Below are 17,124 nucleotides of genomic sequence, written 5' to 3'. Positions count from 1 at the left end.
GGCCCCTGATGAGAGCAGTCCCAGAGCCCCCGCGTTTCCCTAGGGCCCCCCTCTGTGTCACCTGGAGGGGACAGGAGTCCAGTGGGGTGGCCAGACTTCAGGGATGCTTGGGATTCATACCTGGCCAGCCCCTCGAGGCCGAGGACATCCTTCCAGTCTCTCCCCCTCAGTCAGTGCCGTCTGGTAGAACTTTCTGCGACCACGGAAACGTTCTGTTCTGCGCTGTCCAGTATGGCAGCCGCTAGTCACAGGTTGCCTGTTGAGCGCTTGAAATTGGCCATGTGACCAGGGAACTGGATTTCTATTGGAATTACTTTAACCGAGTCACACCTGGCCAGCTGCTGCCATGTTGGACAACGCAGCTGGAGCCTCCTGCTTACACCTCCGCCCTCCCTCTGGCTCGCCGAGGGGCGCAGTTCTCCTCTCTCAGGTTTTCTACTCTTTTTAAATGTCTTCTGTGTCTCTGGAGCTCTTCGGCTTTTCCGTGTACCTGGCTCCTCTCGCCTGTCCCCTGTGACAAAAGTCAGCTGTCACTTCATCCACTCATTCAACAACCGCTGTGCTTGCTAAGGGCCGGGCACCTGGCCGGTGCTGGGGACACACAGGGAGGCAGAGTCCTGCCTTGTGGAGCTGAAGGACCAGTGCGGATAGTCTGCTCCCGGCACACAGCTAAGAGGGGGCCAAGTCTGGTGGACCTCGGTGGTCTGACTCCTGAGCCCGAGCGCCCTGCTCCTCTGTGAGGTCATCTCGAGACCAGCCAAGCCCTAAGGTCCCTGCGGCCTAGCCCAGGGATCTGCCCAGACCTCCCGGAGGGCCTGCCCATATCCTGGGGGACCTTGGGCAAGTGACTTTGGGGAGCTACCGGCATGTGGACGCTGAGTTCCAAAAACTCGGCTGTCCCCAGTGGGACACTCCTGTCAGCTGGAAGTGGCAAGACCCACCTTCCATTCCAGGCGTGGGAGGGACAGCAGGACTGCCCCAGGGGCTATGCCTCTCTGGCCAGCCGTTTCAGGGCCACGTGGGGCTCCGTGGCCAGACTGGCAACTTCTTCCTTTTCATTAGAAAAATCTCCTTCCCCCAAAAGAAAGGGCAAGGAAGGGGAGGGGGCCCATTTTCCTTTATTTTTTAATAAAATGCCACTTGCTGCCTGTGAAGCAGGCCTCTGTCGGCCACAGCGCCTTGGGGCAGAGCAGTATTTCAGCCACTTGGGGATTGTGGAGAAGGGCTCGGTGGACACACTCCTGTCAGCAGCTGCTTCTGCCCCTGCTCTGCTCGGCCTCCCCGGTCCTCTGCCCACCCAGCTCCGGCCTTTCCCCCAGTGGCGGCACCCCACCAGCTCCCACCTAGCCCTGGTCCAGCCCAGCCCGGCCCGAGTGGGCCTCCTATCCCTGCCCTGGACAGCTTGACGGGCGAGGTCACATAGTTTGAACCGCTCTGATTGGCTGTCAGCTTCCATAGCCCTGACACAGCAGATGCCCCTCCTAGGCATGCTCAGTGGAAGGCAGGGCCGTCGCCCCGGCAACAGTGGGCCGGGGACCTGCGGAGGGGGCGCAGCTCCCAGTCTAGATCTGCCACTTTCCCTCAGCATTAACAGAGTCTTTAATAAAAGCCTAAGCGGCAGCCCCACAAATTGACTATGACAGTCGGTGGAGAAAATGAAGGGCCCCCACCCCCGTGCCAGCCCCCTCCCCAGCCTCCCGCCCTTCTTCTCCAGGAGGCCCTGAGCCAGGACAACTTTGACATAATTTTGCAATAATTATCACTTGAAGAATTGCCACACAGGGGTAAGCGTCACAAGCGATCATGTCAGTGGGGAGAATCGCTGACCAGCAGCCAGGGCTCCCCTAGGGCCCCAGCCCACCCAGCCCACTGCCCTCCCTGCTGGGCGGTGAGGGGGTTCCGGTTTGTGCCCAGAGGAAGCCCTCAGCCCCTCTAACACCATCTTCCCTCCCCTCCCCTGTAGGAAGCGGGCAGCAGGCCGCCCCCGCCAGGTTCCCCACAACCCCAGTGAAGCAGGAGCCCGGTGAGGACACTGGCGCCCCGGTTCCCCACGAGGTCTCCCAGGACCGCAGTTTAGACCTGACTGTGAAGGAGCCCAGGTGAGGCGAGGCTGGGGCCTTCCAGTTCTGCTCCATGGCAGGAGGCTCTGGGCCAGCACTCCTGGAGGCACACCACACAGAGGCCAGGAGACGAACCCTCCTACCGGGGGTCGTCGTCCTGCCCAGGCAGATGTCGCAGGCGGGGCCGGGGCCCGAGGGATGGGCTGGGAAGGGTGAGTATCTGGGCTCAGTCCCACGTACATCCAAGCTAAAGCCCCTTGGTTTGTGTGTTCCAGCAATGAATCAAATGGCCACGCAGTCCCGGCAAATTCATCTCTTTTATCCTCGCTTATGAATAAGGTAAGAACCATCCATCACACGCCTCCCATTCCCCCACCCAGAGAAATTAAAGCTATGCTGGGGGGTGGGGGGGATGTGTTTGTTTTTTAATGTTTTGCCTCTAATAAGATGAGTTTGTACCATTTAAATTTTGAGGCCATTTTTCATCGGATATAATTTCAGAGCCCCTGCTTACAAATTAATTTAATGAACTGGCTGAAGAAATATATTCCAGCCTCTGACACCCTTTTTTTCCCTTCAGATGGAGGACTCCAAAAGCTTTTCCAGAGCCCTCTAACTTCTTCCGCTCTCAGTTATTAATTTTATTTATTTATTTTATATATATTTTTTGTTTGTTTAAAAAGGGGTGGGGGAGGGGCCCTAAAGTGGGAGCAAAGCATCAATTTCCACTTTTCGGGTTGAGTAATGGTCTCGGACGCCTTCCGCAGAGGTCGCTCCAGAATATTTATTTTAAATAATGCAGGGTCTTTGTAAATTATACATCATCTCAAATATATTTTCCCCCTTCACATGATAAATTTGACTACAGCAAGATTAATTTGGTTACCGCACACAAGTGACTGCTGAGGGAGCTGGGCCCCGGCCGGACCTCACGGGTGGAGGTCCCAGCTGGGCCCTTGGTGGGGAAGGAGCCCCCTGCCGCCCTCTGCCCTCCGCCACAGGCCCCGTGCCCTCCACCTTCCCTCCCTCCCTCCTAGCTCTCTTGCTCTCCTTTTCCCTTCTCGGGTCACTGCCCCCCGCATCCCCTCGTTCCTTCCTGTCAGGGCCCCATGCCCCATGTGGGTCGAGTCTTTACACGGGCTCCCCCTCTCCACTCCCCCTCCGGGGCCCAGCAGCGGTGAGCCATCTTGATCTCACCCCATGAGCCTCCCTCCCTCCCTCTCTGCTCCTCCTTTGTGTGCCTTCTCTTGTTCTCAAGGAATTCATAGGGGTTCCCCCCCCCCCTCCTCCTGCACTTCTTTTGAAAACCTGGCAGGAAAATAACCAGGGAGCCACGAAGTCTGGGAAAAGCTAGGCTGGAGTATGTGCCCAGAGTCTCGGCCTTAGCTTGAGTGATGGATCTTAGCACCACAGGGCTTGTGTGGAGGAGCCCTGGCATCTCCACGGGGCCAGGGTAGTGCTGCACGTTGCCTGGGGCAGCATCCGTTCAGAGCGGGCTCGGCTATGGCCAGAGCCTCGTGGGGCCAGGCCTCCTCTCCTCTCAGTGGCTCCGGTCTGTTGCAAGAGGCCCGAGTGGCCCAGAGCTGCAGCTGCTCCCAGGGTGGCCACGTTTGTGTCTTGAGGTCCCCAGCCTCAAGCATGGCCCCTGTGCTCTTCGCAGATGTCTCAGGGCAACCCCAACCTCGGCAGCCTGTTGAACATCAAGACGGAAGCAGAGGGCAGCGCCGCCATGGAGTCCTCGCCCTTCCTGGGCAAGGCTGTGAAGGCACTGGTTCAGGAGAAGCTGTCCGAGCCCTGGAAGGTGTACCTTCGAAGGTGAGGGGCTTCCTGGCAGAGCAAAAGAGCAGGGAGGGCCACGCCCACCCGTCGTGGTGGCCAGTGCCCCAGGGTCTCCTCTGACCACCGGTTCCTCTGCCAGGTTTGGCACCAAGGACTTCTGTGATGCCCAGTGTGACTTCCTTCACAAGGCCCACTTCCACTGTGTGGTGGAGGAGTGCGGCGCGCTTTTCAGCACCCTGGACGGGGCCATCAAGCACGCCAAGTGAGTGGGGGTCCCCGCGGCCCATGGCAACCTAGCCTCATTCATCCCAGCCAGGCTCAGGCTCTGGGCTGGGTGGGCCCAGGGGCTGCGCGGGCCTCTAGCTGCTTTCCAAGCAGGGACCCGTGTGCAGCTCCCACCGACCTCAGAAGCTGAGCTGGCTTCTTAGAAGGTACTGCCTGAAAAAAAGGCAGGCTTCCCCGCCCTTCCACCTGCTCAGCTCCCAGCAGGATCTTCTGAGCCCATCCAGGCCCCACATAGAGACCCGGAGCAGGGTCTGCTTCTGCCCACCCCCCACCCCCCACCCCCATCCACCCCCCCCCCGCCCAGTGCAGCCGGCAGCCTGACCGCACATGTTCCCTGCAGAGTTAGCCGGAGAGACCCCTCTCTGACCCAGGCAGGGACCCTAGGTGAAGACCTTTCCTAGCCACAGTATTGTAGACGAGTAGATTCTCTTTGACCTAAAAATAAGGAAATTAATTTGTAAACCCATTGAGCTGAAAAGCAGCAGGCCCGCCTAGCATAATTGAACCCAGAACTTGCCGACATTTAAAACAGACCGAGGCTCCTGGGCCCTCACTCAGGCTCTGCTTACGGCTTAGGCAGCCCAGCTGCTAGGCTGAAGAAGGGCCAACTTCGAAGGCTGAGACCCGCCTTTAATTCTCAGAGCAGTTCTGGAAGCACGGACTTCGTGCGCCAGGGCCTGCTGTCCCTGTCCGCCCCTGCTCTGTGTAGGGAGGGGCTAGGGACAGCCACAGCAGGAAGGTCACAGGTAGGAAGGTAGTTAGGGCCGAGCTAGGAGCCCAAGTTGAGGACCAGAGGATACGGCCGTTTGTTGTCAGTCTTTCTTTCCTGGTAGGGTCATGCCTAGGACTGGGGACTGCGGGGGGAGGGAGGGGAGGGGGACACTGGGCCCCTAGGCTAGTGATGGGGTCAGACCCCGGGAAAGGCTACCTGCTCCGGGCCCTCGTCATTCCCCACCTGAGACGTGGCTTCTGCCTGTTGCAGCTTCCACTTCCGGACGGAGGGAGGAGCAGTGAAGGGAAACGCAGAGGCCTCCTTCCCCGCCTCGGCTGCGGAGACCAAACCTGCCTTGGCCCCCTCGTCCCCTCCAGCGCCTCCTGTCACCACAGCCACGGTTTCCTCTCTGGAAGGTCCCACTCCCAGCCCGGCCGCCGTGCCCTCCACCCCCACGCTGCTCGCCTGGAAGCAGCTCGCTTCCACCATACCCCAGATGCCTCAGATTCCAGCGTCAGTGCCTCACCTGCCCACTTCACCCTTGGCAACGACTTCTCTAGAAAACGCCAAGCCCCAGGTCAAACCCGGATTCCTGCAGTTCCAGGAGAAGTGAGTCCCTCGATGAGCCGGGAGTCCCGTGTCCCCTGCGTGTCTCGGGAGTAGGTGCTAGTAAGGGGAGCCGCGGAGGCCCTGCTCCTCACCCTGCACTTAGCCCTGGCTGTCCCCAGCCTCTCTGGGACACCGTCATCGGGTGATGGCCTTCTAGCCAAAGATGCTGCTTCTCTGGCCTCCCTGCCTGTTCCCAGAGCGGCCAGCTGGGTGGGGGGGTGGGATGGCCGCTGTTCCCGAGGGGCAGTGGTGACACAGTGAGGACCCGCTTGGGTAGACTGGGAGTGGTGGGCTGCATCTCGCCCTGGGCCTCCTTGTGGGTCTCTGTGGCTCGCACCCACGGCCAAGCCTCTGCGGAACAAGCGAAGTCATGGGTGGGGGGCGAGGGGGCTAGGCGCCACCCCACCCAGGCCCGCGCCCATCTGCACAATGGCCTGAGCTCTCAGGGGTGGAAGGGCCCTTCCTCACTGGATGGTGGTGGCGCCTTGTGGCGAGAACGGTGACTCTGTATCGTTATGTGTGCGGCTTCCTGTTCTCAATAAAAGTAATAAATTGGATGTGAACACACACCGCCTGAGCGGCAGCTGTCCTCCCTCTCTGAGCACCTGGGGCTGGGCCTACGGCATGGAGGGGGACCTGCGCTCCTCCCCGTCCCTCCCCGGGTTTCCTCCAGTCCCCCTCGCCCTCAGCAGCAGCCCTCTTAGTTTCCCCAGCGCGGTCGGTTTCCCACCCCACAGAGGCCATAGGGGTGGCCATGGGGGCGGCCAGGGCTGAAGGCTGGGGCACAGCGTCCTTCGCACCTGTCTGCCGCCCAGGGGGGCAGGCCGTGGGGCAGGGCTGCTGCTCCCTGGGCAGGCCGTCACGGGGCGGGGGGGCTCGGCCCAGCACCCCTCCGCCCCCCAAGCTCCACCACTCAGCTGGCCTGTGAGGTTCTCTGAGTGGGCGGGAGCCCCACGCCCTGGGCCAACCCTGGGGGCCCCCAGCAGCCGTGCGCCTCGGCAGCACATGACAGCAGGCACGCATCCCCACTGGTCGAGGCCCCGTGGTAGCGGAGCTTCCTGGTAGGGCTGCCCACCCATCTGCACCCTGTCAGTCAGCCACACCCAGGGCAGTGCCCGTGCCAGGCCTGCCAGGCCCTCACTGGCCCCCCGCCAGGGCTGGCAGCGCCATCTCTCAGTTTCACATCCAAGAGGTTACTGCAGCCGTCCTTATCTATGATCCTGAGGTGTGGCCATGGAAACTACGTGTCCCAGCATGCAATGCTCTGGGCAGCCTTCACACTGCAATCCTTCCTGCACCATCCGAGCTCCAAAAAGAAGGCAGGAATGCATGCTGGGATCTGTAGTCTCCTCTGGCCAAAGCCACTTGAGGTGCGGGAGGAGGGCAGCCCAGGGGCCAGTCCTCTGGGCTGCACCCCAGGGGATGAGGGAGCAGAACCCCAACACGACAAATGTCAGGATGTCCGTGGGGAGGGCCCTGGGAATGCCAATGACCTTCTGGGCTGTGGTTTCATTCCAGCGATCCTTGCCTCGCAACGGACTGCAAGTATGCCAGCAAGTTCCACTTCCACTGTCTCTTTGGGAACTGCAAGTACGTCTGCAAAACCTCAGGCAAGGCTGAGTCACACTGCCTGGACCACATCAACCCCAACAACAACCTGGTGAACGTGCGAGACCAGTTCGCGTACTACTCACTTCAGTGTCTCTGTCCCAACCAGGTCAGCACGGGGAGGGGGCGGGGGCAGGGCCGGGGGGTAGGGGTCAGCACAGGGTGGAGGGGCAGGGCTTGGGGGGTGGGGGTCAGCACAGGGCTGGGGGGCAGGGCCCGGGGGGTGGGGGTCAGCACAGGGCTGGGGGGCAGGGCCCGGGACCAGCTCCTCCTGGCAGGGATTCCGTTTCTCACACCCATTTTGAATTGGCCTCCTCCCGTCCCTGGAAAGGGCACTGTCGGCCCCTGGAGGCCCCTGGGCAGGGGTCCAGACTGGGGCTCCGTTGGTGAGGTCTGTCATGTCATCCCGGCCCTCAGTGGGGACGTCATGCTGGACAGCTGCTCTACCCTTGGCATCATTCCGCCGGTCCTGGAACTGGGCTCCCTTTCCCCACACGCCGAGAATTTTACAATTCTAGGCCCACTGGGCAGTTAGAGATTCAACTGTCCGTGCCCCAGACAGGAAGGGCAGATCAAGTTCACCTTAATAAAGGCCTACCCCGAGACTGGTAGGGGCTGTTTGGTAGAGTGCCTTGAGAAGGAGTCTGATCCCAGAGCTGGGCGATGCAGAGAAGAGTGCAGGGATAGATTAGTGATGTCTGCTCTGGGTGTGGGATCGGAGGCAGTTGGTACGATCACCAGGTTGGATGTTTCAGTCAAATGACAAAAGGGACAATACTGCTTTTGCACACGTGAAAGGCCTGTGTCCGATTCCTGATTCTGAGCACGGAGGAGGGCCTGCCATGGCCCAGACGCGGGGGCCAGGTGGGAGCTCACAGAAGCTGTCCGCCTGTTCCTGACCACCCTGCCCCTCCCTGCAGCACTGCGAGTTCCGGATGCGTGGACACTACCACTGCCTCCGGACTGGCTGCTACTTTGTGACCAACATCACCACCAAGTTGCCATGGCACATAAAGAAGCACGAGAAGGCCGAGCGGCGGGCGGCCAACGGGTTCAAGTACTTCACCAAGCGCGAGGAGTGTGGCAGGCTAGGTACCAGCGGCCGGGGCTGGGGGTGGCGGCTTGCGGCAAGGGGCAGGGGTGCAGCCTTGGCCCCCTCTCCCGGTACCCACCTCTTGTCCCTGCCTCTCAGGCTCCACAGTTCTTTAAAAACGTCCCAGATCTCACAGGCTAGGAATTGCCACGGGGGCAACACTGTCCAACACAGCCCAGGAAGAGGGGCGAGGGTGACTCGGAGCACTCCAGCCACCACCCCTCCCCCCAAGGAAAACGCCACATGGGCAGAGTCAGGCCCTGACCCCGGAGGTCTTTCCTTTTCCCTCGAGGCCGTGCCGGTAACGTAGGAGCTCCTGAAGTGGCCTGCCCTGGGGTTGCTTTCCAGGGCTTGCACTACAAGGGCTTTGTCCAGAACGGACCCTGCTCCGTCTGCTCGTGTGTTCGTGCAGCAGATGCTTATTGAGGAACGGCTGCGTGCGGAGCGTGCTGTTGCAGGAGGTGGCGGGTGGGGGGTGGTGGCAGTAAGGCTTTGGGGCGTCTGCTCTGGCCAGCACCGTGCTTAGTGGCAGGGATCTGGTGAGACAAGCAGGTACACTGTGGGTCAGCCCAGAGCATCTGCGACCCGGGTGACCCAGAAGGAGGAGGCCACACGTGTCCTGAGCTTCGCAGCAGATGCCAGGGAGTGGAGTCTGCTGTGAGAGCTGGGGCCTCGGCTGGGAAGCCGTCCACAGCCCCCGACCCGGGGCCCCCCGAGTCACTCCCTGGCCCCAGCTTGCCCTGGGAATGCCTTTTGGGGACGGGGCTCTGGGATGAGCGGGCAGAGGGCAGAGCCCACCCATGTGCCTCACGATGGAGCCACATGTTCTTGGGCCTACAGATGTGGGGCAGGAATCTGCCAGGAACAAACTGGAAACTGGAAGGCAGGTGGCCGCGAGGCAGGCGGGCCAAACATCTGGGCTGCAGGCCGGGCCTGCTGGGATTCAGGTGGCTGGAGCAGCAGGGCCTTGGGGGACCAGAGGTGGGGCCGCTGCGTCTGCACACTGGCCCTTCCAGAGGGGAAGGGTGAGCTACTCAGGGCAACTGCCAGGAAAGGGCAAGAAACAAACCTTTCTTTCAAGTATTAATTCAAAAAGAATTCACGGCCTGAGAGAGGGTTGGTAACTGTGGCAACAGAGGTCAACATTCGGTGGCCCGTGCTGTCCTCAGGCTCAGCTTACGGGTGTCGGGGTGCTCCGTAGCTGTCCGTATTTACTCAACTTCGGGGGTTTTGGGTGGTAGTTGGGGCCAAACAAAGCTGGGGGATGATATAAGACACCTGGCCAGCCCCGGTGCCATGGCAACGGGCAGGCCTTCACCTGCCCTGCGCTGACACTGTTTCAGCCCTGCCCGCGCTCTGTTTGTTCTCAGCCCAGAGCCAAGCGGAGGTGGGGTGGGGGCAGGGCAGAGGCCTAAACAGGTCCGGGGAGAGGCACCCGGGCTCCCCAGAGGAGACGTGAAGACATGTCTTGCTTGCTGGGAGGGGGCTGACCTGGCGGACGGGTCATTAGGGTCTCTCGCCTGGAGCCCCGGGATCTCTCCATTGGGGGGACAGGGGATGGGGGGCCCAGCCTGCCACATCACATGCCCTCCTGCCACCTGGGGCTGGGGTGGAGTACAAGGCCTCCTCAGAGGAATGCCCCCGCGGGTCGGGGGGGGACGTGCCCTCTCCCTGGACACCAGTGCCCAGAAGGCCACCGACACGCAGCAGGTGCGGCGAGCGCTGGGCGGCGTGGGGCGCTCACGGCCGGGCGGGGCTGTGTCCGCAGGCTGCAAGTACAACCAGGTGAACAGCCACTTCCACTGCATCCGGGAGGGCTGCCAGTTCTCCTTCCTCCTCAAGCACCAGATGACCTCCCACGCCCGGAAGCACATGCGGAGGATGCTGGGGAAGAACTTCGATCGCGTGCCCCCCTCCCAGGTGAGAGCCCCCAGCCGGCCGCCGCCCCCTCCTCCGCCTGGGGTGGCGACAGGGCATCACCCCGTCCTGCTCTTGCTTCCAGGTGGGCGGCCCGTGCCGCCCTGAAGGCAGCGAGGTCCCCAGCCCAGCTTCCTCAGGGCCCCCCGCTTCCTTTCAGGGCCCCCCGAGCCTGATGGACACGGAGACAGATGAGTACATGGACTACACGGGCTGCAGCCCGGGCGCCGTGTCCTCCGAGTCGTCCACCATGGACCGAAGCTGCTCCAGCACCCCCGTGGGCAACGAGAGCACGGCGGCAGGTGAGTGCGTGGCCAGGGAGCTGGGACGGCGCCAGCTGCGGGCCAGGAAGAGACCTTGGGCGCCTGGAGACTTCCAGCCTGGGCCAGGCCCCTCCTCCCAAGGCCCAAGGCACTGCTGGGTCGGTCTTAGGACTGGAAGGTCATGGTCAAGTGGCCTCAAAGCGGGGACAGAGCCAGCCTCTGGGTGCGGCAGAGCCTGCGGGTCTGTGGGACACGGGTCATGGAGGCCACCTCCTGCCGGCACTCAGCCCTTGGCTTCGGTTTCCAGGAGAGGACCCCAGGCTTGTCCTCTCTGAGCCCTAACCGAATAGAGCAGCAGAGCCCCGCCCCCCGCCAGGAGGGCAGGTAGGCCGGGGCCCTGCCGGAGCCCCGGGGCCCAGGCACCCACCTAGCACCCCCAGCGGCCGTCGTCCCAGACCAGGCTCCCGCCCACGCTGGGCTCGGCCGCAGGCCCTCCCCGAGCCCACCGTGACCTCCCCCTGCACAGCCTGCCCCTCCCGTTCTCTCCTCCCCCTGCCACCTCCTTCCCCACTCTGTCGTGGCGCCTCTCTGCTCCTCATCTGTCCACATGTTTTCATATCATACTTGCTTCTGCCATTGGGTTTCTCATTTGGGTTCTTTTTTGTTTGTTTTTTCTTTGTTTTGGTTTCCTTTTTTTTTTTCTCCCCCCTGCGTTTCTCCACCCTCTCCAGGCTGCTCGGCTCCTCCTCCTCCTCCTCCTGCCGCCGCTGGTGACCAGGCTGCCCGCGTGGCTCCGCAGCCCCCACTGACCCCATCCTTCTCAGCGGCCGTGCTCCGGGCGCCCCTCCCCTCCCTCCCATGCCTCTTTTCTCCGCCCTGTGTCTCATACTCTCTGCTCAGTGCCACTCTCGGAGCCCCCCGGGGCCTGGGCCGCCCTGTCAGCAGCCCACCCCGCTTCCCGCCCACCACTGCTACTCCAAGTCCAGTACAAGGCGACGCCCCCCTAGTTCAGGACGCCGCAGGTAACTCGCACACGACTTCCTGCCAGTGTTTGTCACCCCGGCTGACCATCGAGGCCGTGATCCGGGGCCTGACCTTTTCCTGTGGCCTTGCCGGGCCGAGGACAGGGCCACCTTGTGCCCCTCACAGCCCAGCACCCCCCCAGACCAGAGAACCTAGTCTCTGCCCCGCGGACCGCTCCTCTCCACCCCTGCCCGGCACTGGGTCCAGCCAGGGTCCTGACGTCAGCCTGAACCCCCATCCCTGGGGCCAAGCAGGAAGAAGGGGGGAGTCTGTGTGGCCCAGGCCCCAGGCAGTGCTCAATGGCAGAGGCGCCTCCTGCGCCCACCCTCAAGCCCCCCCCCCACATCTGATGCCCTGCGGGGACGAGACGTGCCCTCCTCTCCCCTCCGGGGTGTACTCATCACCCCGGCTCTGTGCCTTCCCTCACTCATTTGGGCCTCACATTCTGCTGAGTGCCAGGCCCGGGGGTGTGGTGGAGAGCAGGGCAGGGGGGCCCTGCCTCGTGGGATTCAGCCCATGGAAAGCTGCCGCCATAACCAGGCAGAGCCCTGTACCAGCGACCACTCCGCACGTGCCTGCATCTCCAGGCCCCAGACCCTCCCCGGTCCTCTGCTGGGCACCCCCACCCCGTGGCAGACCTTGGTTTCACCCGCTAAGGGTGGGTGACTGGGTCTATTCCCTTAGTGGACGATGCGGCCCAGTGGTGCCACGGAGGCTGGGCGTTCGAGGCAGGTTCAGGGCAGGCTGAACGCGTCAGCCACATGGGAGAAGCCTGGAGGATGCCCACCCTTGACCCCGGCTAGGGCCGGGCCCTGAAGCTTTCTCTCTGGTTTCTAGGGTGTGGGGCAGGGAGCCTCCGCTGGGATCGCTGCCCTTTCCCCCGTGGCCTGTGCCACGCCCCTCACCCCGCAGCAGTAGGGGCCTGGTGCCTCCCAGAAAGGGGATCAGGCAGACCTGGCAATGGGGCATCCGGAGTCTAGGGAGGCAGTTGCATCCAGTAGGGAGGGCACAGATGGGCACCCATCTGTTGGCTGAGCCCCTGCTCCAGCCTGGCCCCTCAGCAGAGCTGTCCTCTCCCAGCTAACTGGGGCCAGAAGACCCCAACAAGACTTTAAAGAACCTTCTGGTATGAAGGGGAGGGTGTCCCTCGGGGCAGGGAGTTGCAGTCCCAAACAGCCCCGGGGCGCTTGGCATCCCTGTTGCAAGTAGGCTGGTCCCCTGTGCAGACAGGTGGGCAGCCGGGGAAACTGGTTAGCCAGCTGGAGAAGGAACTGGCCTGTCCCTCATTAGAGGCGGGTGCATGATGGCGTCCTGGCCCCCGGCCAACCTGGGTAATTATACTCTGCCGACCTAGATTCCCCCTTCAGCTTCAATTAGCGCCGCGACGTGTCCTCACTTCCCACCCAAACTGGCCAGGAAGCAGCCACCACATCCCCCACTCCCCCCGGGCTGCTTGCTCTGCCACCCCGGGCGGATGCCTGTGCCCTCATCCTGCAGACATGCGATGATGCAAGGGGAAGCCTGGGGCTCCCCGACTCTTCTGGGGAGGGGGAGGGGGGAGGCCCCCAGAGCCCCGGGGAAGCCAAGGCGTTGACCCCCGAGGGGCGCCCTCTGGCCGAGTGGTGCCGGGACTGGGGACCCGGCGTGGGTGTGTGATCCTGGGAACGGTGCCCCGGGCGGGGGGGTGGGCACTGACCTCCCCTGCCCCTCCCCAGGGAACACCATCTCCATGCCCACAGCCTCTGGGGCCAAGAAGCGCTTCTGGATCATCGAGGACATGTCGCCGTTCGGCAAGCGGCGCAAGACGGCCTCCTCGCGGAAGATGCTGGACGAGGGCATGATGCTGGAGGGCTTCCGGCGCTTCGACCTCTACGAGGACTGCAAGGACGCGGCGTGCCAGTTCTCGCTCAAGGTCACCCACTACCACTGCACGCGGGAGAACTGCGGCTACAAGTTCTGCGGGCGCACGCACATGTACAAGCACGCTCAGCACCACGACCGCGTGGACAACCTGGTGCTGGACGACTTCAAGCGCTTCAAGGCCTCGCTGCGCTGCCACTTCGCCGACTGCCCCTTCTCGGGCAGCAGCACGCACTTCCACTGCCTGCGCTGCCGCTTCCGCTGCACGGACAGCACCAAGGTCACCGCGCACCGCAAGCACCACGGCAAGCAGGACGTGATCAGCGCCGCGGGCTTCTGCCAGTTCAGCTCCAGCGCCGACTGCGCCGTGCCCGACTGCAAGTACAAGCTCAAGTGCTCGCACTTCCACTGCACCTACCCCGGCTGCCGCCACACGGTCGTGGGCATGTCGCAGATGGACTCGCACAAGCGCAAGCACGAGAAGCAGGAGCGCGGGGAGCCGCCCGCCGCCTCCCCGGGCCCCACCGTCGGCCTGGACGGCGCGCTGTCGCTGGGCGCCGAGCCGGGGGGCGCCCTGCTCTTCCTGCCGCCCGCCGCCGCCGCCGCTGGCCCGGGGGGGCTGGGGCTGGGGCTGGGCGACCCGGGCGACCCCGGGCCGCGCAACGGCCCCGGGCCCCGCGACGGCCCCGCCGCGCCCGCACCCGTGCCCGCGGCCGGAGAGTCGTCGCAGGAGGACGAGGAAGAGGAGCTGGAGCTGCCCGAGGAGGAGGCGGACGAGGACGAGGACGACGACGAGGACGACGACGAGGACGACGAGGACGACGAGGACGAGGACGACGACGAGGACCTGCGCACCGACTCGGAGGAGGAGTCGCTGCCCGAGGCGGCGGCGGGGGGGCCTGGGGCGCGGAGCCCGGAGCTGGCGGCCCCTGCGCCCGCCGCAGCCTCGCCCTAGCCGGCCCGTCGGGGGGAGGGACGCGGGGACCGGGCCCGGGGCCTCCTCGCCCGCCCCCCCCCACTCTGGTGGCCATTGCGATTCCTTTTGTAAGAGATGCTATTTATGTGTGACGCTGCCCTCGGTCCAGAGCGAGACGGTCGCCCCCGCCGCGGGGCTCGAGGCGGCCCCGCCGGTGCTTCCGGACCCCGAGTCCGTCTCAGGACAGAGGCGGGGGCCTCCCTCTGGTGCTCCCGGGCCGCCCCCACCCCGCCCGCGGGGCGCGGCCTGCGGCTGGAAGGACCGGCTGCGAGCGACCCTCCTCTGGCTGCACTTCGGGGATCTTCTTCTTCAGGGAAACAGAAGGTGCTCTTGTCCGGGGTGGGACCGAGGAGCAGGGGGCCCCCCCGAGGGCGAGGCGGGCGCAGACAACCGGGCAGCCGCCCCGCGCGCCCCTCCCCGCGGCCGGGCCCCGGGCCCCACGACCACGCCGGTGGGATTCCTCATTGCTCAGGACCGGGAAGGGCGCTGGGGGTCACCGCGACCCCCTCCCCTCACCCCCAGGGGCGGGCCGCAGTAGCATCTGGCAGGGCCTCCCATTCGTGCAGCTAAGACGCTCCCTCCCGGCCCTGGGGGGGTGGGGGCGGGGCAGAGGCAGCAGCGCCGGCGACACTGCAGGGACCGCAGGGAACCCCACGGAATTAGCCGAGCCGGGAGGCCGGGGCGCTGCGCCCCACCGCAGGGCCCGGCCCTGGGGTCTGCTCCTGAGGGCTGGGGCCCGGAGGCGACGCGTCTCAGCCTGCCGCTCGGGGACTCCCAGGCCCCGGCCCCTGCCCCCAGGGGGAGGCCGGGGCTGCGTCCGCTGCTTCCAAACCGAAGAGCAGCCAGTGCTGGGGTGCTGGGCCCGGAAGGGGCCTCAGCCACCACGTGGTGGGAACAGGAAGGATACCACTGTCTGGGCTTTAATGTTCAGAATGGGGGGAAAAATGCGAGAAAGTTGTACAGTATTTTTCCTGTAAAGGTTATTATTCTACATAGAACAAAACGAAACAAAAAGGCAGGCGGGCCGCGAGAGCCCAGGCCCGCCTCGGACCAGCCCTGGGGTTGGAGACCGAGTGCAATCGCTCACGTGGGGCTTCGTTTCGCATTCATTTTAGAGGCCTTACCAGTTTGAGGCCGTCTTCACACTAGCACTGACGGGAGCTGCGTGATTCCAACTTTTAACTTGAATTTTGTAGAAACAAGGAAAAAGGACTATTACTGTTGATACAAGTTTGTAGTTAACATTTGAGTTTTTCTCTATTGGTTATGCGTGTGGCTTTGTAGGGCTTTTTTTTTTTTTTCCAGTTTGTTTTTATTTTATTTCTTTGTTTGGGATGCTTCTTTGGTGCAACCCATCCAGATTTGCTTCCCTTTGCAAAACGTCCCCCCTTCCCAGAGTGGATGAGGTCACCAAGCCCAGTTTGCGGGGAGGGGGGTGCCACAGGGACAAGGGCTTCCCGTGTCTTCAGTCCTGGCCACCCGCCTGGCTCAGGCGGGACCCTGAGACCCGGCCACAGGGAGAGAGCCAAGCCCAGCCTGGAGGAGGCCTGCCACCCAGAGCCTCCCCACAGATCTCCAAGGGGAGCCCCAGATGGCAGGGGGCACTGGTTTCTTTTTTTTTTTTTGGTCCGTGTGTGTGTGTGTGTGTGTGTGTGTGTGTGTGTGTGTGTGTGTGTGTCCTCTTGGTTGCCCACAGCCAGAGAGCCAGGATCATCTGCACTGGGGAGGGAGCAGGGAGGGAGGAGCGGTCAGACGGAGCGTACCTGATTCATCAGGCAGCAAATCGTTGTCTAAAACAGCCCCTACCAGAGCCTCCTGAATTCTGTGGGCGCCACGCTGCTGCTGAGCACTCGCCCAGACTCCGTGCCCTACCACGGAACCGCTGGGTGTGTGGAGGGAGTTTTGTAAAGGAAAAAAACAAAGAAACAAACAAAAAAAACAAAAAAAACAAAACACAAAAACATTTTTCAATGTAGCAAAATTAAACAAAAAAATAAAAAGAAAAAAGAAAATCGGAGATGCCGACAGTGCGAAGTCTGGCCTTTTGTAACCTTCATATTGCACACTAGGACTATAAGCCATCGCTAGCTCATTTTGAATTTTAATGTGTAATTTTGTTTTATTTTCTTTCTGTGGGGAAAACAATGCTTGATCCACCAATGCTCTTTTTAATGTTTTATAACTATGTATGTGTATATATATAAATATAAAATAACATGTATGCACATATGTGTGTGTATATATCTATATGTATATACATATATAGATATATAGAGATATATAGAGGTTTTGAGACGAAAAATGCAGAACGTGAAAACCGAACTGAACAGTGTGTGCTCTGATTACTTGAATCTGGTCTCCTCGGCACCTGGTTAACTGAATATTTTTCCACTTGAATTTAGTGCTATTAGAAATTTAATATATGTGTTTTATTTATTTGATTTTTTTTTTTTTTTTTGCATGACTGATGCAAGGTTTGACATTTTCACTCAATAAAAACTGGAAAAAAATCTATCAAGTTATCTTTTATTTTTAAAACCAGCCCCAAGTGGCTGGCGGGGACCCAGCTGTGCAGGACGGCACAGGGCAGGGAGGAGTGGAGGGAGTCGGTCACCCCTCAACCCTGGCAGGAAAGGGGCAGACCAGTTCCGCCCTGGGATGGGGCCAAGTTCCTCCAGGTTGCTGGGGACAGACGGTGGGGAGCTCAGGCCCTGTCCACCCAAAGGGTGGCCTCCTTCCCCTCCTGCCTGCACGGGAGGCTCAGCGGCTGCCAGAGGGCACAGCCGACTGGCATGGAAGCCTCTGGCCGCAGGCAAAGGTTCCATGGGCTCCCCGGGCCCCCTGAGACCCTGGCCAGCCCAACCTCTCGCAGCCAGGGCTACTGGGCAGGCGTTTGGCAGGGTCATCCCTCTGCCTCCTCCTTCGGCTCCTTCCTCCTT

At 62.1% G+C, this 17,124-nt stretch overlaps 1 protein-coding gene across 2 annotated transcripts in view; it reads left to right on the top strand.

Annotated features, from left to right (window-relative positions):
* Window positions 1-16,699, top strand: part of CASZ1 (castor zinc finger 1) — a 145,991-nt gene extending 129,292 nt beyond the window's left edge. Inside the window, exons 12-22 of one of the 2 annotated variants that reach the window (XM_081816869.1) lie at window positions 1,964-2,099; window positions 2,336-2,399; window positions 3,721-3,875; window positions 3,979-4,101; window positions 5,107-5,445; window positions 6,964-7,162; window positions 7,974-8,145; window positions 9,915-10,066; window positions 10,149-10,365; window positions 11,058-11,348; window positions 13,065-16,699. In XM_081816869.1, coding sequence (XP_081672995.1) covers window positions 1,964-2,099; window positions 2,336-2,399; window positions 3,721-3,875; window positions 3,979-4,101; window positions 5,107-5,445; window positions 6,964-7,162; window positions 7,974-8,145; window positions 9,915-10,066; window positions 10,149-10,365; window positions 11,058-11,348; window positions 13,065-14,164 — 2,948 coding nt within the window. In that variant the 3' untranslated portion in view covers window positions 14,165-16,699. The remainder of the gene's footprint in view (window positions 1-1,963; window positions 2,100-2,335; window positions 2,400-3,720; window positions 3,876-3,978; window positions 4,102-5,106; window positions 5,446-6,963; window positions 7,163-7,973; window positions 8,146-9,914; window positions 10,067-10,148; window positions 10,366-11,057; window positions 11,349-13,064) is intronic. The other variant, XM_081816870.1, reaches the window with a different exon arrangement.
* The last annotated feature ends 425 nt before the right edge of the window (window positions 16,700-17,124 follow it).

Source organism: Leptonychotes weddellii, chromosome 4 (assembly GCF_054177405.1).
Source record: "Leptonychotes weddellii isolate Sample4059 chromosome 4, ASM5417740v2, whole genome shotgun sequence".
Lineage (NCBI taxonomy): Eukaryota > Metazoa > Chordata > Mammalia > Carnivora > Phocidae > Leptonychotes > Leptonychotes weddellii.
The sequence above is the reverse complement of the archived record's forward strand: the minus strand, read 5'-3'. Positions and strand labels throughout refer to the sequence as shown.